General features: G+C 43.0%; 1 protein-coding gene across 1 annotated transcript in view; it reads left to right on the top strand.

Annotated features, from left to right (window-relative positions):
- CATSPERB (cation channel sperm associated auxiliary subunit beta) overlaps positions 1-21,214 on the top strand; it is a 79,875-nt gene that overhangs the window by 11,627 nt on the left and 47,034 nt on the right. The window contains exons 6-14 of the mRNA XM_063147633.1: positions 1,881-2,027; positions 4,804-4,896; positions 6,714-6,832; positions 7,780-7,812; positions 9,263-9,329; positions 11,649-11,695; positions 13,444-13,596; positions 16,863-17,015; positions 19,028-19,172. Of these exons, the coding sequence (XP_063003703.1) occupies positions 1,881-2,027; positions 4,804-4,896; positions 6,714-6,832; positions 7,780-7,812; positions 9,263-9,329; positions 11,649-11,695; positions 13,444-13,596; positions 16,863-17,015; positions 19,028-19,172 (957 nt within the window). The remainder of the gene's footprint in view (positions 1-1,880; positions 2,028-4,803; positions 4,897-6,713; positions 6,833-7,779; positions 7,813-9,262; positions 9,330-11,648; positions 11,696-13,443; positions 13,597-16,862; positions 17,016-19,027; positions 19,173-21,214) is intronic.

Here is a 21,214-nt window from a genome sequence, read left to right as displayed (position 1 = left end):
CTACTGGTTTATAGTGGTATTGAAGTGCACTGATAACTGTTGGGGCCCATTGATGCATACCATATACTGCTTTCATACCGCTTTCATAGTGCAATATCTTACTTGGTGTAGATTAGGCCTTTGTTGAGCTGTTTCTGGACACATCAGTCATATAGGTCATCTCCAGAAGGTCAGACCACAGGATTACTATGCCAGGGAAGCCAGTCAATAACTGTTCTAAGTGCATTCAGACTGAGTTGATTGGGTTAAGGCCCTTCATTGTCTTCAAATATTTTTCCCCAATTGAATGACAGTTGCATCCTGAGGTCCGTGTGCGCTGTCACTGTTGGTATCCAGTCCTTCCAGAGCATGCTCCTCCTGTAAGGCCATGTGATCTGAAGCCCTTGGCAAAGGCCTAGTCAGGAGTCCAGATGTTAAGGTGTACTTCCAGGCCCAATGCATAATAATGTGCCCACAAATCCACAGAGTCTTGTGGCTTGGACCTGCAGCTACAAAGAGGGCTCTAGCTCAGGCCAGAACAAAACACCACCTCTGCCGTGGAATACCATCCCCTCTTACATAAGGCTAAGCCAGGGTTGCAGACAGTTAATAATTCCTGGCTGGTGCTGGGGATCCCTTAGATGATGAGGTTTCACCTAAAGTTTCCCTGCTTTCTGAATCCTCTTTGGGTTTCTTGGTCACCCATCTGGAGCTACATTTTGGTAAGGTTTTCCCTTGGTGATTCTGCTGGCCCTTGGGGTTGTTGCTGTGCTCCTTGCTGCTGAATCACCTGAAGAAGACGGAGCCTTCCTGAGTGTTCTGGCTGGGCAGGATGCATATGCTGACTTGAGTATTGTGGTGGGCTGTGCTGCCCACACAGGCTGTATGAACAGAATGCTGGACTAGATGGACCCTTGGTCTGATCTAGCATGGCTCTTCTGATGGTTAGCTGACCACGTGATCTCATTTATTCCATGCACTCTTTGAAGTGAGGGCCCATGTCATCCAGAAAGAACCACACTCCTTCATATACAGGTCCTTGAGTGGCTTTCTGGGATGAACCCAAGCTAGTCGCCCCAAATCCCAGGAAATGGCCATGGATTCAGGCCATTCCACCCCTGATCCCCCTGCCAACATACACCACAAAGGGAGTTCCCATCTTGAATGTCACCTTCTCTTTATTTCAAGATGAGTCTGCCATGTTGGAAACATCGGTCCATTTTTATTTTTCATTATTCTGTCCTCTCTGCACTGGGTTTATATCATGTGATCACGGTTGGTTACTCATTGAAGTTTGTGGGTCCTTTTCATAACCATCATCCTCCAGTGCCTCTGCTGCAGTTTTTTAGCTTTATTCTACTGTGATTTAACTCACTGAAAATGCAGTAACAAATATATGCCACCATCAAAGAGGTGATGTATTTCCAGGATTGCACAATGACACTACAATGTTGCAGCACCTTCTACTGGTTGTATAAATGAAACATATGGAATTTCCCCACAAGGGAAAGGCCAAAAAACCAGTGTGGCACTTGTGTTGTTCCAGTTGTAATCCCAGAAAGATTCTGTAAGAAGAAAGCCTGGTAAGGGTGTGAAATTTTTGCTTTAATGTAAAGAAACCCTTTATCCAATTTCTTTTCTCTTACTTGACTCCAGAATAGAAAGGATCTGCTGAATGAATCAATTAGCCAAACAGCTATCTGGCTTCAATGAATGTACTACCTAAAAGTACCATGTGTTCACTGCTATATCAACCTGGAGAAGTCATTTTTTAACTCAATCTCACAAAGTGATAGAGCCAAATACTGTAACCACTCAACTACATTTTCTTATTATTCAGTAAAAGCAGAAAATGTTTTTGCTTTTTTACACATCAGTCTTTAATGTGTTCTGTTCTATAGAGCCTATTCTTCAGTGGACTTTTAAACTTGGTGTTTTAGTGGATATTACAGATACAATACCACAAATAATAAATATTACAATAGCGAAGAGTCCTTGTGCAAGCGATGCAGCGGTAATGGGTCTGATTTATGAAGCAAAAGTTACAGGTAAGGGCATTATCTTGTGTTAGTATATCATTAAGTGAGCACCCAACAAACTAATAGCTCAACATTCTAACAGGGCAATCCTATGCTTGTTTACTCAGTCAGAAATGGTAGTAAGTCTCATTAACCTCAGTGGTTTTCATTTCTGAATAAACTTATTAAGAATTGTTATGAAGTAGTTCATTTGGCCTGAACTAAACAGACTCCATCTTGGTGCAAGACCAATAGGCTGGATGCTTTGACCTCTAGCCAGGCAAAAAAATGCACAAAGGGGACAATCTTATGCAAGTCTATCACTTACGCATGACTAGTTCAAGCATTGTCAGTTTCTAATCAGGCCTTCAAAAAATGTCTGAGATCCATGGCACAGATATGGGGTAAAATTAGGCAAAACACAGGTGCGCTTAGTACAAAGAGTGATACCTTTCTGGAACCTGTCTATATGCGGTCAAAGCCCCATGCTGGCTGCGAATCAGCGCTGCATCAGTTATATGACGCAGATGCAGGTTTGCAGCCACTGCAGGGCTTTTCTGCGAAGCTGCACAGTAAAAAAGTTGGGAACTTTCGGCTCTTCCATTGTCTGACCCCACTCCATGGCCGATCCAAAGGGTGGTCCTGGTGGAAGATGACCAGCGGTTGGTCACCGGAAGCCAGGAAGAGGACAGCAGGGGCAGCTCCAGTATCTGGATGACTGCCAGAAATCCCACACTCCCTCCTTGGTGTGGGGATTACCCGACGCCACTCTGGGTAAGCAAAACAGCGGGGTTAAGAGGAACGTGGCACCAACTCGATGCCATGAAGACAGCCCCCAGTGGCTTTTGTAGCCTAGCAGGAGAGGTCCGTGGGTTGCCCCTGTACCAAAGCAAGCCTTTTTAAAAAAGGGAAAATAGGGGTCCCCCCACTTTACCTGAAACCAGGGGTTGCAGTCTGCAGTAGAGGGCTTCATCCCAGGGAAAGGTATGTAACTCTTTGGAGTCTTTCTACAAAGAGTAGCCTGCATCTCTGCCTTTCCCCCCCTCGTGTGTGTCTGTGAATGTATTTAAACTCATGTGGGTCTAATTTGGTAACTTGCTTTTAGTTGGAGCCCCGGACACCTTTGTGCAGCCTGCAGTTTGGTTGGGATCACACCCAAGCCTCTTTTAAGTTGAGGCCTCTCTGATATATCTTGCCCAGGATGTCCTCTCCCATCCATGCTCAAGTAGGGTGACCATATGAAAAGGAGGACAGGGCTGCTGTATCTTTAACAGCTGCATAGAAAAGGGAATTTCACCAGGTGTCATTTATATATATGGGGAATATGGTGAAATTCCTTCTTCATCACAACAGTTAAAGCTGCAGGAGCTATACTAGAGTGACCAGATTTAAAAGAGGGCAGGGCACCTGCAGCTTAAACTGGTGTAATGAAGAAATTTCACCAGGTTCTCCATATACACAAATGACACCTGCTGAAATTCTCTTTTCAATACAACTGTTAAAGATACAGGAGCCCTGTCCTCCTTTCCATATGGTCACCCTAGCTCAAGACAAACTCTTTATTGCTTTGAAGTACAGGGTGACACTACAGCGGGTGGTTCCCATCACCTGGTTCAGGGGCTTACCTAGGCAAGAGACACCAGAAAGCCGTACAGATTGGAATATGTGAATGTTTCAAGCCTTGGTCAGAGTCTTGCTCATGGTATTGCGAACTGCAGTGAATGGATGCCAGAGAAACTGGAACACAGTCCAGTTTCTTTCAGAATAACTTTCTACCCAACCTAGCCCTTCAACCCCACCTCAGCCCTACACTATCTTCTGCTTCCAGCTCTCATAAGTGTTAGGGACTCCTGTTTACCCAATCCCCTTCTCCTCACTCTGTCACCCCTTCTTTTCCCCTTACAAACCAAGCAATTCACACATCCACAGCCTCAATTTTAGGCCCGAAGCTAAAATCTTGCCTCACCAAGAACACAGGTAATTTCCCCATCAAGGCACAATTCTCAGTGAAGGCTGGAGCTTTCAAAGGAGTATAATGTTTGATGGTGTATATTCATTGCAAATGCATTGCGTAGCTGATTTTCCAAAAATCAGCTTGTACATTTAAGGAAAGGAAAGGAACCTCTCGTTCAAGCACTGAGTCATTACTGACTCTTGGAGGGACGCCAGCGAAAGCTGGCATTTTCTTGGCAGGCCTTATAATGGGGTAGTTTGCTGTTGCCTTCCCCAGCCATTACTACCTTTCCCCCAGCTAACTGGGTACTCATTTTACCGACCTTGGGAGGATGGAAGGCTGAGTCGACCTGAGCCGGCTGCCTGAAACCAGCTTCCGCTGGGATCGAACTCAGGCCGCGGGGAGAGTTTCAGCTGCAGAAACTGCTGCTTTACAAACATGCCAAGTTTATTTGCCAATAACCTTTATATATTTGCCAATGTTAAAATGCGAATATTTGTCTTGTGAGAATGTGAACAAGCTTTGTACATGTGTCTGGATGGGCAGCACATTTGGTAACAGTGCCCTTAGGACTGACATCAGAGCCACCAGCCTCCACCGAGAGAACCCAACAAACAGGTACATTTGCTCTAATGCCCAGATGATGAGTGCCACACATGATCTTCTACTGGCCCCACCAACCCCAATGAGCACTAGCTGTGACTGCAATGCAGTGATCAGTTTACACTATTTTTTTTCCAAATGCCTTCCTATAAGACTAGTAATTGTTGTAAACCAGCACTGAGAATTCTGATAACAAGGAGAGTTCATACTCTGTTTTCATAAGTGTATCCCTTTCTTTTGGATTTATAGGAATAATTATAGGAGTCACTAACAATGGATTTATGGGTCGAGATACAATGTGGTATAACCTGACAGACACAGTTTGTAAAGCTCTAGAAGATGGTAATTCCTTCTTTTCAGTATTTTAATCATAATATTTGTATTCTTTTGATATCCACACTCCAGACTTCTGTATCTGTAGATACCAATCGCATGATAATACCATACATTATATCTTCTACTGTAAGTTACATTAAATTCCAAGGGGAAAATATTTGAAAAAAAGCTTAGAGTCAATAGGCATTTAAAATGACATGGATAAAAGTAAGTATGTGTTGATGAAATTCAATATGTGTTGTCTAGCACAGTGAAGCCTGTTAAGTTGAACACAGCCAAATTTGCTGTGAAAAACTCCCAAATCAGGCAAGCCTGTGAGGTTAATCTTTTGGCTTAAAGACTTTGCTTGTTGTGTATAATTTATGTATTGTAAATGTTTCATTTGCTCAGTTGCAAATGTTTCTTTTGGCTACAACATGTAATTGGTTGCCTTAGATATAGATTTTTTAACGGAGCAGAACTGTGGAGACTTTAAGGTGATCAGAAAACATCAGAATATCAAGGGGATAAAAATTAGATTAGTTCATATCTAGATATTTTCCATTATATCTTTGTAAGAAAAAGGACAAGACACTTATTTTTTAAAAAGAGAGCAAAAAATCTTAGGAAGGGACCTGAGGAATCCAGCCCCAGCACAAGCTCTCCCACTGCCTGAGACAGAACAGCACACAAATGCCTGCCATTGCATCATGTCCCCCTTCCATTTACCACATCGTGCCCCCTTCTCTTTATTTTGCTAACCCCCCTTCCTTTTATCATGTCACACCCTTTGCCTCATCATGCTCCTCACCCCTTCCCTTTGCCTTGTCTGCCCCCACCTTATTGCACCCCACCCCTTAACCTTACCATTGCTACCACATCAGCTCTCTCGAAAGTCATGCAGCTGGAAGAAGCAACTGGCATGGCTCTAACAAGAGCCCATTCCATCCACCATCCAGCTTGCTGAAGCAGGGGGGATTCCACACGTACTGAGGGCGCTTCTATGCGCCCCCAGTGCGCCCCCAAAGCGATCGTGTAGCTTGCCTGTTCAAAGAGACGAGGAAGAGGCGTCCTTTCCGCTGCCGCCGCCACCCACCTACCTCCTTGCTGGCCGGGTCGGAGAGCTCAGCGGAAGAAGGCAGGGTGGAGAGCTTCCGCTCTCCACCCCGCCTTCTTCCGCCGAGCTCTCCGACCCGGCCGACGAGGAGGTTGGTGGGTGGTGGCGGCGGAAAGGACGCCTCTTCCTCGTCTCTTCGCAGGCAAGCTACACGGTCGCTTTGGGGTCACACTGGGGGTGCATAGAAGCGCCCTCAGTACAATGTGTGGAATCCCCCCAGGAGAGTGGGGCTGGAGGGCTCTCTGGAGCACCTGCTAAAGTTGCTGAGGGGCAGCTCTTCCACAGAGCACTGCTGGCCACTCTATCCCACTGCGACAAATGCCACAGCAGGAGATCAGCTGGTTGGACTCCTCAGAGCACCTGCTGGAGGCAGCAGTGACAGGCAGAGGGAGCAGTGCTATTCACTGTTCCACCATCTGAGGCAAGGGGTTCACCCCGCCTCATGAGAGGGCCAGCCCTGCAGGTATCATTGAACAGGCTACTTCCCACCCACCCCCAACAATGCACCATACAAACCCAGAGCCTGGCTTCAAATGCGCATGTAGTGCATGGATTATCTAACAGATTTGCGTGATCCTTAAGTTTGTTGGATCAATATGATTTGACTAGAAGAAAGGGAATTAGGTTGAATGTGTTAAAATATGCTTGTAATTTGCCATATCTGTAGAAAGTAAAGACGGATCATTGAGAAACAGGAAAAAAAATAGCTGTGATTTCTTTCCCACAGATTGCATTGGTCTTGCACTTGTGGATATCATTTTAATAAATACTCGTTTAGTAATGCTTACTACTCTGGGGTTATTTATTAGTGAAGATCTGCGTTATCCGACTGGAGAAATGCTGCAGGTACATAAGTATCTTTTTTAATGTATCCTTGCACATTTGGTGTTATAAAACTTTTAATAAGTATACTGAAAGAATGTTTACAGTTACTTCGTGATGACTGAGGCTGCAATCGTATAGTGCTACGGTCAGTCCCATGGGTCTTCCTGTTCTTGTCCAGCCATATCATTTGTGGCACTCATGCTGCAGGTTGGGCACCCATTACCTAAGCTCTAAACCTGTTTAAGTGAGTAGGGCATCTTTGCAAAGAAGTTTCTGAAATCCAATTTGAACTCAGACACTGTTAGCAAGCCAAAACAAGCAGACAAAGCTGTGACAAGGAGGAAGGAGCCTGAAGCACAGCCCAACAACAGTGGCTGAGTGCAAATCTAAAAAGAAGGCTGCACCCTGAGATGTCTCTTACATCCCTTGAACAGCCAATGAGTCTGCATTAATTGAACCAGGAGGGAGACTGTGACAGCTTCTGCTTTGCGAGCCAACTCCAGCAGCTGAACTCTTCGTGTAAAATTGGGTCCCATGGCTAAAATATTTGAAGAATCAGCGCTGGGACAAACACATTACTTAAAAATTGTTTGTTTTACTGGTTATAATGTTGCAGGTTAGCATACAGTGAACATATTATGGATCAACACTTTTCATATTGTATTTTTAGATTATGTTTTTATGGGGTTTATTTTCATGGGTATTATTGTGCTGATTATAGTTTATATTGTTTTTATTATATTAATTATGGTTTTTTTTGTATTTATGTGTGTAAGTCACTTTGAGACTGTTTTTTGTGGTGGAAAGCAATGAATAAATGCAATGAATAATATCAAGACTGAGCACAAATAGTAACTGAATATATAAAGTAATACGTTTTAAAATTGCTTTTTGGGAAGTATGGGAGACAAAGTCATGATTCACGCAATTTTTGTTCTCATATTTTATTTTATCTTATTTCCTTCCAGTTCGCCAAACCAGTCTTATGTGGCTTTGAAATGGTGAGAAAATGCCAAATGTTGCTTTTCCTAATGTCAAATTATTTTAATTTCTCATGGCTTTTTCGGACAGCAGTCTCAAAGGCACAGTACAGACAACACGTTTCTCTGCACAGTTGGAAAACGCCACTCAGTGGTTGAGTTTCTAGGGGATACTCACCACACAACATGTTCTAACTCCATACTTTTGAGAGTGAACACCACTGGGAAAAAGGGTGCATAGCTCAGCAGAATACCCAGACAGCTCTTCAGCTCACTTTATTTATTTATTATTTATTATTTTATTTATTTTATTACATTTATATACCGCCCCACAGCCAAAGCTCTCTGGGTGGTTCACAAAAGCTAAGATAAAAAATATATGTGGAGTGTCCCCAAGAGAAGGGGCCAAGGCCAGGTGGGAATTCAATTCCTCTGTGGGGGGAAGGAACTGGACAGTATTCCCTTTCTTTTGTACTTTATGGTTGTTGTGATGGCCATTGGCTACAAACAATAAAGAATGATTGATTGATTGATTGATTGTACTTTATGGTAATATTATGGTGATGAACTCTGTAGGTAAATGACCAGTAGTAATGTTGCTGGCACTTTCACCAGAACTAGAAGCTAGTAGGGGTGTGCAGTGTGTGTGTTCTCCTCCTCAAAATTCAGGGCAGAGCTCCGGTTCCCCACCCTGATTTTCGAGGTGGCTTGGTCTCCCCACAGCATTGGATTACCTGGTGGGAAACCACTCCATTTTCGGAGAACCGCTGTATTAGCGTCAGTGGAAATTAATTAACAAAAATGCTTACATCTCTGTCATTTTTAAAGGTAAAGAGATGAAACTTGGCACCCTGTTAGCTCTTAAGTAGGGCTTTAGCCATGCCAAGTTGGATGCAATCCCTTCATGCCTTGATGTTTCGGAATTTTTTAAACTCCCTCCCCAACCATTCCCCACCCCATACATACACACTTCAGATGCACTTCATCTTCTCTCAAGAGAGCTTGCAGAACTTTCAGAAACTAGAAAACTCCTACAAAAATTAAAGTCCCCTATCTCCATGTGTGGAGCAACAACAACAACACACACACACACACACAAAGGGAAGCGTGGGGTGGTACTACAAGAAGAAGCAAATAACTGCCTCCTAACCGCACTGCAAGTTTGGAGGTCCATTGGAGGTCCATCGAACCCCCTGATTTTCAGTGCAGAGTGCACACCCCTAGAAGCTAGTGAGCAAATGCACTTCTCTACATCCTCTGACATTTGCCACTCCTATCAGCACTCTCCTCCAACTCCATCAAGATGTTGAGGAACTATGTGGCAGCCAGGAAGTGGGTTTTTTGATTGTGTGGACCACTTTAGAATCTTATAAGCTGTATTATGTATACTTCAAAAGTAGTAGATGAAGTAGTAGTTGAAGTAGTATACTTCAAAACACTAAATACTTATTTCACATTCTGTTTCTTATAGGATGATTATTTCAGGGCAAATATATGGTATAACACCCAATGTCTAGCTAACAAAGAAGACTATGAAGGTGAGGAAACCAGATTTGCAAGCAGTATAAATATATGAAGCAAGAAAGGGAATTCTGAGATGTTAAAGCAGGGACACATCACCAGTGTGTGATATATATATATATATATATATATATATATATATATATATATATTTTCTTGGTATATGTTCAGACATCTTGTAAGATGAATACATTATAATATTTGCTGCTAAGAAAAGGACACATTGGTTTAACCAGCTACAGTGTCCCTATACTTAAGATGAGTCACACACAAAAAAGGCTCCACCATTATAAACCTCAAAAATCTACTGCTTATAAGAAATACACCTGTTGAGCTAATAACTTGGATCTTGGTATCCATGATCTACCTGGCGAGGTCTGCAATTGTGCACAATTTCAAATCCATCCGATACAATTTGCTGCAGGTACAGCAAGTTAAATAGTGCTGAAAATTAACATATTTGTCCTTTTTACTCCAAGTTGCAACTTGGTATTTTATATATTTCTTACACATTTGCTGAAAAGTACTGTAGTACTTTATTCAGGCTTGTTGAGGAGGTGTGCTTTTCATGAGTTTGGTGAATGTTCTGAGTGGTGGTTCAAAAATTATTACGGTTCTTTTCCCTCATGAAAGCCTATGGCAGCGACTGCTGGCAAAGTTATGTTGTGCATGCTCAGTTTCACTCTGAAGCTAGAACTCTGCCTGTACTCCAGTATTTTCAGAGGAATTTTATTACTGAGGCTTTCTAGGTGCAGTGCCTATTCTTTTAATTATGGAATGTGGCCTCATAAGATGAGACTATATGTCACTACATGGATTGGGAAGGGGGTGCTAAGGAGACTTAAATCCTTCGAACCTTCTGCTATGTTCCCAGTCTGAATTAGGCCTCCCATGGCCTTTGCATGATCAAAGAGTCATCCAGTTGTAATGTAAATTGCAGACAAAAGGTTAAAGCCCCCTACTTGTCACTCTGTGATCTTGATCCACATGAGCTTACTTTTAAGCTCCATCCGATGAGCGTTTTATTGCATACTCGTTACTGGGTACTCACAGAGTTTTCTCAAGTCCCTCACGTGATGTCATCTGCCTCCCGCGCGCCTTCCTTGAGCAACCAAGAAACACCACTTTAAGTCCGATGTTTTTTTAAACTTGGAATTGCTGCTCTCTCCTGCTGTGTGCAGGAGAAGCAGTGCCATTAGAGCAGCGGACTCAATGGGCCCCGTGCTCATTGGGTTCTTCCTCTTTTGAAAAGAGGAAGTAACTGAGGAAGGAAAACACGGGCAGGGAAGCAAGGTAGGGAGTGTGTTAACCCCCGGTGTGATGGAACTTTATGAGTAAAACAATAACATCAACAATAGCTACATCTTTAAAGTAACAAGGAGTTTGACTCTTAGAGAATTTAAGAGGGGTGGGTTTGGAATGCCCAGGTGTGGGGAGCACAAGGATTAGGGCTTCACACCACCTTTCTGAAAGAAGAAATCCAGCATAAGGACCTGAATCCTTGCTCTTACTTTATGTGTGGTGGGAAAGGGCCATGCAAGGTTCATGTCTCACTGAACATCCATTCACCCTCTGTGTACACTCACTATGATGGTTGTGATAATCAAGCCCTATTTAATCATTTTCATTGATCTCAGCACATGAGGGAGGGAAGTTTGGTTGAGCTTGCTAGTTCAGCGTCATCCCTCTGTCTGCAGAGGACAGTCTCCTGAATTTGTCCAAGTTCTCCCCAGGATTTTAGAATAGTGATACCTGAAATGAAATCATTATTACCATTAGTTAAGAATTTATAATTCCATTTATCATATAGGTAAACTTGTAAGAAAGTAGGCTCAAATTCATTGGGGAGGTTGCCAACAATGTAATTCTACCGTATTTCTTCAATTCTAAGATGCACTTTTTTCCCATATAAACATCTCTAAAAATGGGGTGTGTCTTAGAATCGCGGGTGTGTCTTAGGTTTTTTTTTCCTGTTGGTGTTACTGAAATTAGTGTGCGTCTTACAATCGATGGTGTCTTACAATCGAAGAAATACGGTAAAATCCCTTTTCAAAAAAATAATTCAGTGATGAAGAACCTGCTGGTTTATGACCAGAGTTAAGGCTATTTCATGTTGGTGCAAGCTCCACAAAGCAGGAAATGAAAAGCTAAGGCTTCTTCTACATGCCCTATTTGCACCAGTTGCTAGGGAGTATGGCCAGGAAAGTCCTGTTGCACTGCTTCTGGGTTTCCCGTGAACATCTGGTTAGCCACTGTGTGAACAGAATGCTGGACTTGATGGTCTAATGCTGCAGGGCTCTTCTTATGGTCTTAATGCATTTATCCTTTTCTTCCAGTGGACTATATTAGTCTCTCATTCAACAAGGAGAAGACATTAAGCCAGGTAAGGCAAATGACAGAAAAGTGTGTAGCTAATTATAACCTGGAATCATGTTCAGTTTAGTACAGATTTTCCAGCAATGGTGGCAAATCAGTGTTCAGAAACAAAAAAGAAACTTAGGCAAAGTCTCCATCAATTTCAGCCGGGCCATACAGAGTTGCTGTGGTCTGCAGCATTTCTCCCAGCACTGGTACACTAGAGTTTCCCTTTTAAATATTCATTTGGTTTATATGATGATGTATAGAAGACCCAAAACTAAAGAAGGTAAGATAAACAATGACCAAGAAATGGATAAGAGATCTCAGGTGAAGGATACCCTAATTAAGTAGGAATGTGGGTGAACAGCAGGCACCCTTCGGGATTCAAGGGCCTAGGCTAATTGAGGAGCCCTGATCAGGTTCACTGAAAGCCCAGCAGATGGTGCATAGAAGAATGGGCATGAGAGCGGGAAGGAGCTTCATTGAAGTCCTGACCAAGCTGAATGGAGGCGGGCACTGGCGCAGGATGGGTGAAGAGGGAAAGCAGGCAAGTTCAAAAGCTTATGATTATCATGTTTAGGATGTTAAATGTCTAATGTTACCCCTTCTTTCAACAATCAGATGACTGGGCTTTTATGGCTTATGCAGTTTCCTTTCCTCTATTCACATGCTTTTTAGGGCCAAACTACATGTGATGTAATATGTGCTTTTTGAAAAGCGTGCTTAAACTGGTCATTTTTATTCTGAAAGAAAAGCAGGTGTGGGCTCCTGATCCAGGATGGAGTGCCACATGGGTTTCTGGCTGAAAACCCCACTACCCTCACTGCTGTTTGCCCCTAAAGGTGCTGCAGGGGAAAATAGAAGCCAGGAGCATAAATCTGGTGTAGGGCCCCAATCCAGATGAGGAGCACATTCAGTGTAAGGGTAGACTGGGGTTCGTTTTCATCATTGGACTTTTTCTCTTTAGATGCAGGTGGCGGGGAGTTCCCAGTGCTAAAGCAGAAGCACGGGACTTCTTGTGCCTGAGATTTTTGTTTAGGTTTTGACCATGATCCTTGAGCTACCAGTGTGTGGCCCACGTATGGACTAGATCCCTTGGGATGGTTTGTTAAGCCTTTCAAGAAGGTCCCATTGTGATTGCCTGATGGAACAGACCAGGAATCATTCCCCTCCCTTGGCCGGGTTTGGAACCCATTTTGGAACCGTTGAGATGGCAACTGGGAAACCAGGTTGTTATTGTAGTGAGTAGCATTTTGACTGTACGTTATCTGGGGGCCTAAAGCATCGGATCATTGATCAGCTTTAAGTATTTCTGAAGAGTGTAACCATTAAGCTTTTTAACTTGAGGTTTCACTCAGTAAAAGAAGGCTCACTGATGTGGATGTCCCGTGTCAGTTTGCCAAAACGTGAATGCCGGGGGAAATGGGAAACATGACAGTATCCTGCCTTCTCCTTCCCTCTCCCCTCCCTATCTGCCAGCACACGCCCTTTTCCCTCTCCCTGTCCTTGTCTGAGAGTGTTACAGGGACCTTGGAAGAGGAGCAGCTGCACAGCTATCTGCAGAGGTTGGGATGGGGTAGGGAGTGAAGATCTGAACAAAGCTTTTCATCTCTGAGGTTGTAGTGCTGTTTACGGTCTCAAAGTTGCAAGTCCTCAGTGTCCTATGGCCCCTCAGACAATCTGGAGGGGCCATAGTATTGCTCCCTTAATCTACTACCATTGCACTTCTAATATACATATAATATATATATATATATATATATATATTAACAGGAATCTACGTGTTTCTATAGCAATGATTCATTTACAAAATGGCACAGTTGCTTGCCTCACAGAAGTCAAGCTGAAAAGCAAGTTTCTAGACGTGTCGTTTCTTTTATGATTGATTATGAACAGAACACTGGCATCGCTGTTTTATCGCAACAGGTACGATGTGTGAAAGAACACTATTTCAATTGTTATTACTATCTACAGAGCATTTTGTTGTTGTTTAGAGTGGATTTAGAATGGATCAGATTGGAAGCAGTCTGGGGCTTTGCACACACACACACACCCCAATTCCCTGGCTGTCCTGCTAGGGTCAACGTTGTCTTCTGCAGCTGCCTCAACCCTGTCCCTCATCTCCACCTCAAGCAACTTGCAACAGTTTAAACATGATAACAAGTAAAATCACAGTAATCAGTTACAATTAATTACAAAGATTTAAAAGAAATGGAGCAACAACAATCCACAGTGACTGGACAGTAATTAAGACAACCCAAATGCCTGGTGGAACAGGAATGAATTCACTGCTTGCCTGAATCATAGAATAGTACTGTTGGAAGGGGCCTACAAGGCCATCGAGTCCAACCCCCTGCTCAGTGCAGGACTCCACTCTAAAGCATACCTGAAGGCCAAGTGAGAGGGAGTCAACTAGGCTTCCGTAGGGAGGGAGTTCCATAACCTTGATGCTACTACATGTTCCAGCCAGCTGAATCTTTGAAGGCAATGGGACAGGGAGCAGGGCCTCTGATGGTGAAGGTAATGGGTGGGCAGGCCAATGAGGGAGACGATAGTCTTTCAAATAGCCTGGGGGGATCTACACTACTGCTTTTAAAGCGCTTTAAAGCGCTTTGAAAACGTTTTGAAACCTGTATATGTAGTGTATCCTGGGCCCCAACAGTTGTCAAAACTGTTATAAAGCGCTTTAAAGCAGTAGTGTAGATCCCCCCTTAGTTCCATGCCATTTAGATGGCATTATCTTGAATTGAGCCCAAAAGCACACTAAGATAGTGCAGATAAAACATATACGCTTTATATACTGAGAAACCACACTGGCTGATGCATTTTGCACCAGCTTCAGTTTCTGCAACATTTTTTTATGTCCTGCAGTGCGGTTAGGGGGCAGTCCTACATACAGCACATTAGTCAAATTTTCTGGATGTGACAGGGGCATGTGTAATAGTGGCCAGATCTGCTTTACTCAGGAAAAGGCACAGCGGGGCCAGATCTACACGTCGTTGCGACGGTGCCTTTTTTAAAGACGTACCTAAAAGAAGCGCCTCTTTCTTTACTGTGTGTGCTGTGAGCTAGGCAGTGCCGCCTGCGGAAGAATCTCTACCCCATTCAAAGACGCTGCTTGGGCCGCTTCCCCCTCGCGTGTTCTTCCATTCGAATAATCCCCCTTCCCACCCGGCGGCTCTTCTGGCGCGTCCCGGCGTCACCTGCTCCTCCTGCAAAACACTTTTCTCCCTCGGTGTGTTTGTATTTGCGTTTGCGTGCGCAAGGCGGACGAGTTCAGCCCCTGCCTCTCGCTCTCCCCCACGGTGTCATCTCCCCGGGACTCTCTTCGGTGTGTGCTCGCACACGCGCACGCAAACGCAAATACAAACACACCGAGGGAGAAAAGTGTTTTGCAGGAGGAGCCGCCACCGCCGGGACGCGCCAGAAGAGCTGCCGGGTGGGAGGGGGGATTATTCGAATGGAAGAACACGCGAGGGGGAAGCGGCCCGAGCAGCGTCTTTAAATGGGGTAGAGATTCTTCCGCAGGCGGCACTGCCTAGCTCACAGTACACACAGTAAAGAAAGAGGCGCTTCTTTTAGGTACATCTTTTAAAAAAGGCGCCTTCGCAACGACTTGTAGATCTGGCCCTGGTTCATCAGCTAAAGTTGTGCAACGGGACTCTTATCTGATCACCATCTAGCACCTGACCACCAAATAGCAATGTTGGATCCAGGAGCATCTCTTCAAGTGATACAGTCCCATCCACAGTAACCCATTCACCTAATCCTGGGCTTACCTTGACTACTAACCAGCAGCACTTCTCTTTTCTCTGGATTAAGTCTCATCTTATTAAACCACATTCAAACCATGATTACATCCAGGCACTGGTTCAGACCCTCGTTTGCATTTGATGGAAGGAAGAGCTAGATCAAAATCACTAGATGGCCTCCCCCAGTGCTTTCATGTAGATATTGAATGCATAGGAGACAGAATGGAATCCTAAGGGACCCCATAGGCCAGTGGTCATGGAGCTGAATAGTAGTCCTTCAGTACCACAGTCTGAGGCCTGCCCTCAAGATATGATCAGAACCAGTGCAAAACAGTGCCTCCTGTTCCCATCCTAGCCAGGTGATCTAAAAAGATAAAAGCCACTAAGAGGGCCCGCTGAACCAAGAGGGATGTACTCTCCCTATCCAATTCCTGGTGTAGGTCATCTATCAGAGTGATCAATGCTGTCTCAGTCCTAAAACCAAGCCAGAACCCAGATTGGAAAGAATAAAGAAAATTGGTCTCATCCAAGAACGCCTGGAGTTGGGTAACCTTGTCAAGAATGACAAATCTGAGATAGGCCTATAGTTATCCTGGGTGATAGGATCTAATGAATGGTTGGTTGGTTTTTAAATAGTGGTGGTCATTATTGCCTTCTTCAACACAAATAGGAGTAGTCCTTTCCTCAAAGATGTATTCACAGTCTCCATCAACCAAGTGGGTAGTTCTTTTCTGGCCAGTTTAATCAATCAGAAAAGGGGGGCATTTGGTTGGTCTTAAACTTCCCAGCAACTTCCACATCTTCAGGAAAAGAGTCTGAAACCTATTAATCAAAACAGGACAAGCAAATACTGCCCTTCAGTCAGTGAGACAAGCTAAGAATTTCTTGTCTTCAGGTTAATTTACTTGGACGTTTTGATACACTGTTTCTGCAAGATCATTCTGGCCTTAGCTAGACCTACCTGATAATCCAGGATGGAGGAGGGAAGATCTCGTGTAGCGATTAACGCGAGATCCCTCCTCTGTTTACACGTGAGGCGCGGCGACCTCAGGAAGAGAGGTGTCACGTCTGCCATTTTTTAATTTTTAAAGGAGAAGGAGCACATGAATGGTCGTGCACAAAGGTAAGGTGGTTTTTTAAATTTTTACTTAATTTCCCCACTCCTCCCACCCTACCCCCAATGGGCGCAGCACTCCTCCTGGCTCCGCGTGAGTAATCACGCGGAGCTGGGTCAAGCCGTGGCAACGGGCCAAAAAGCAGGCCCAAAGTGGAGGGTGAGATCCCGGGGCAAGGGAGGGATAATCCCTCCCTGATCCCAGGAGCCCCTGTGCATCATGTGGACGCACAGGGACAATCCTGGTTTCACCCTGGGATTTCGCCCGGTCTAGCTAAGGCCTCTGTCTCCCTGTATGTAATTATGTCTTTTTCTTTTCTTCCTAGAATAGGGGATTGGTATCCGTGCATAAGTTAACGGACAATAAAATGAATAAAAAAAGAAAATTTCCAGCCTTCTGGTTTCCTGATCCAACCTTTGTGCCATTTGGAATGTTTTTCCACCCAAGCAGTCATTTTCTCTATGTTTTCGGAAATCAGGTGTGTAAGATAGGTTGATAAAATCGATACATAATTTCACTAATGTAATGATTATCATTATTGAGGTTCTTAACTTCTTTTGAAAGCCAACCCCATGTATTTGAAGGAAGGAGACTTGAAATGTCATAATATAATTCATATTATATTATGAATTATATCAGTTACACCACCTCCTTTCTTGGTTATTGACTGATGATAATCATCAGTGGGTACAGGTTGAGAGAATGATGTTACCATCATTGACAGTGGATTCATTTTTATATATTAAAAATGAACTTAAGAGGATATGTGTTAGCGACACCTCTATGTTAGCAATTTTACAGGTATGAAAAGGTAGGGGGTAAATTCCTTCCAGGCATATCCCCTATGATTCCCTTATATTGTCACCTCACCTTCCATAATAAAGATTGTCCAATGGATATAACGGCCTTCAACAAAAGGGGCTCTACAGATTGAAAGATTTTTACCTGAATGCTCAGCCTCTTCCCAGGGAGTTGTGGAGGACTCACCTGAAGGAAGCTGGAATAACATGGTTAGCATGGTATCAAGTAGGTACATTTATTAGGAGATAGGATATTAAAGAACAGGCCCTGAGAAATTTAACACCATTTGAATCCATACTTAAACTTGTAAGCAAGGAGGAGAAAGATCTGGTGTCACATATTTATAGAATGCTAATTGATTTAGACATGGGTTCAACCAATAGTTTAAAACAGATATGGGAACTGGACTGGGAAATAGAAATAGAGGAACTCTTTGAAAGTTTTGACATTGAAATCTTTTGAACGGATGACCACTTGTGACATTTATTTATTTATTTATTACATTTTTATACCGCCCAATAGCCGAAGCTCTCTGGGAGGTTCACAAAAATTAAAACCATGAAGAGCATAAAAAAAAAAAAAAACAATCTAAAACCACAAATACAAAATACAATATGAAAAGCACAACCAGGACACAGCAAAAATTGATATAGGTTAAAATATGGAATTAAAACAAGTTTTAAATTTAAGTTAAATTAGGTGTTAAAATACTGAGAAAATTAAAAGGTCTTCTTTCCTGGGAAGTGGTTTTTCTAGTAGCAGTCACATCCTCTAGAAGGGTTAGTATTGGGCAAAAAGCGGGATACACTACTACTACTACTACTACTACTACTACTACTAATAATAATAATAATGAGCTTCTGCACTACAGGTGGATCCTCTGCACCTCATTTTCCATAAGGATGGAGTTGTCATTCGACTGGAAATCTCCTTTCTCCCAAAGATAGTGTCTGATTTCATTAAGATGGAACTCAGACACTATCTTTGGGAGAAAGGAGATTAATTATTAACACTACCTGCTTTTTTCTCTTCTCCTGAGTTGAATGTGGAAAGAGTATTGCACATGTTAGCTGTGTGAAGAGCCTTAGCATCCAGGATGGAATAATTTCACAATACACAATATACATTTGGTTTCCTGTGTTATCGCAGCAGTTAGCTTCCTGGATAGTACAGACTATCAAATTGGTTTCCTAACTCTGGAAAGTAGAATTGCCATCCCAAGTTCAGGCTCATTCTACTTGGGAAATTGCAGCATCTACCGCACTTGTGAAGGGGATTCTGTTGCTGGACTTATGCAAAGCTGCTACATGGCCTTCCCCGTCAGTTTTTGTGAGGTTTTATAAGCTGTAAATTTGGGCAAGCCATCTTGTTGGTACTGGAATGAGACACCTTACCCGAGATCGAACGACGGTCTCAAGTAACTGAGGTTTTGGGCGGGAACCTACTGGGTATGTTCAGTATGGCAGTGGTGGAGGGTTCTTGCCCAAAACATTTTCCTCAACTATAGAAGTTTTTCTGAAGTGAAGCTCCACACAGGTGCAGAGCTCATACGTGTGAATGCACAGATAACCACTCAACGAACTAGTTACAGGTAAGCAACCTGTCTATATTAGTCAGCTTATACAATATACCGTGATATCTGTTTATATTTCAAATTATCTTTATATTCATGTTTGTCTTTTTTCTTAGGTGTGGGTTTCTTTTGATGGAGGCAGTGATTTTTTAAGAATGATTAAACTAGAGAATGAAACTATTACAGAAGTAGACATGTGTGTTTACACCCAAGCTATTGTATTTATGACTGACAAGGGGAACATTTTCTATACCAAGGCAGGTGAGAATTTTTTAAAATATAGATTTATTCTCAGGCTTTAATCTTTGGACATGTGAAATGAGGCAGATTATCAAACACACACACACACACACACACACACACACACACATCAATTATCAAAATGTAGAACAGTAAGGAACAGCAAACAATGAAATGTCAAGTACAGAGAGAAACAGTGACCAGGTTTGGAAGATACACTACAGGTTATTGTGGGTTATTTAACTTTAATAGAGGGTTAAATAAAATTCTTTTGTTGTTTAATACTTACATAATCCATGCTTGCCAGATTTGCATGGCATGACAACCCCTGAGTAGGCAGCTGCATGTGCCCCAAATGTTGTGTCATTTCATTTCATTTATTATATTTCTGGGCAGTTCACAACAAGTGAAAAATCATTAAATTAAACGAAAAATTTAAAATCTTATGAAGAGCACCAGTGTCAGGAGTGGTACGCTATCCATTGGAAGAGATATATCAAGCTCCTTACCGCCATCACAGAACATAAACTGCACAGGCAGATTTCAAGTGGTTTATCGAACTCTTGCTGGCATGCTTGTGAGCAAGGGGCGCCCTTCTCTTGTGTAAATTGTGACCATAAATTGCATGATTTGTGAAAATTATAGCCACAATCTGTGCAAATTACAGCCGCAATTTGTGCAAATTATGCCTTTTAAGGGTGTAATTTGTGCAATTATGCAAATTTACACAAATTATTATCATAATTTGTGCAAATATCTATTCACCAGTAAGAAGAGAACAAAGAGAAATAGTACAAAGTGGGGTCCCTCTAAACTGAATCCAATCTGTGATCATAGCGGTATTGGCATTTTCTGGATGACCAGAAGCCTCAGAAAAGATCTCCTAGACCCTGGGAGGATTGCAGGTCTTCTTCTTTATACCTCAAGATACCATCCATGGCATTATCTTGTTTCACAGAGCTCAGGAAGTAGTGATACCATTGTTTTGCTCAATGTCCAAACATCCTAAGAATTCACAAGCTTGATGTGCAAAGCACTTTTGGAAGGTTAGAAATCCTATTGCCTAAGCTCTTGCCCAAAACAGGAGTTCTCCATAATAGAGAATGAGGCTCTGATGATCAAATGGGCACTGAGGACATTTGAGTATAATCTGCTAGCCATTTGCTCTGATTGCAGACCACATGCCCTTAGGCTGGCTCCAGAACGTAGTGGACACACCCTCTCAGCATAGACCTCATGAAAGATCAACCAATACGCTGAGGAGACTTCATAGACAACACTCTAAGAACAACACTCCAGAATCATTGTTCTCGGCCCATCTGTACAGGACTATTATTACCCAAGGGGAACACCTTGAGAGTATTCAAGGTCGGCCTTTGATTGGTTCAGGTGTACTGACTGGGGCCATCACCAATACTGACCATAATACTGGGATATGGATCCATATGGTCAAAGTTATTTTGATAGATGATGGCAAGATCCGCCATCAATTCGTAGATGTCAGCCACAATTTCTAGAAGGCCACCTAAAGTCAGTCCAGATCCACTGCCGTCTCACCCAAGGGGTGTCCAACCTATTGAAAACCTAGAGGGGCAATCAACACAGTGGTTAGGGCTGTTCCCTGAGCTGGTGGCAAAACCTTTGGAGACCATTCAGCAGTTACCAGTGGAGACTTTATCTAGCCACAGGAGTCACCAGTTTTGGGGATATTTATTTTATTTATTTATTTATTTATTACACTTATATACCGCTCCCATAGCCAAGGCTCTCTGGGCGGGTTACAGAAATTCTAAAATTGAGATAAAAACAAGTATACAAAATTTAAAACTCTAAAATACAGAACATACACACATAAAGCATTAAAAACCGATTAAAAACTAAACATGTGGGTGATTAACATGTGCCGCCATATGCCTGGGCAAAGAGGAAAGTCTTAACCTGGTGCTGGAAAGATAACAGCGTTGGCGCCAGGCGAGCCTCGTCAGGGAGATCGTTCCACAGTCTGGGGGCCACCACCGAAAAGGCCCTATCCCTCATTGCCACACTCCGAGCCTCTCTCGGAG

This window comes from Elgaria multicarinata, chromosome 2 (assembly GCF_023053635.1).
Source record: "Elgaria multicarinata webbii isolate HBS135686 ecotype San Diego chromosome 2, rElgMul1.1.pri, whole genome shotgun sequence".
NCBI classification, from domain to species: Eukaryota; Metazoa; Chordata; class Lepidosauria; order Squamata; family Anguidae; genus Elgaria; species Elgaria multicarinata.
The sequence above is the reverse complement of the archived record's forward strand: the minus strand, read 5'-3'. Positions and strand labels throughout refer to the sequence as shown.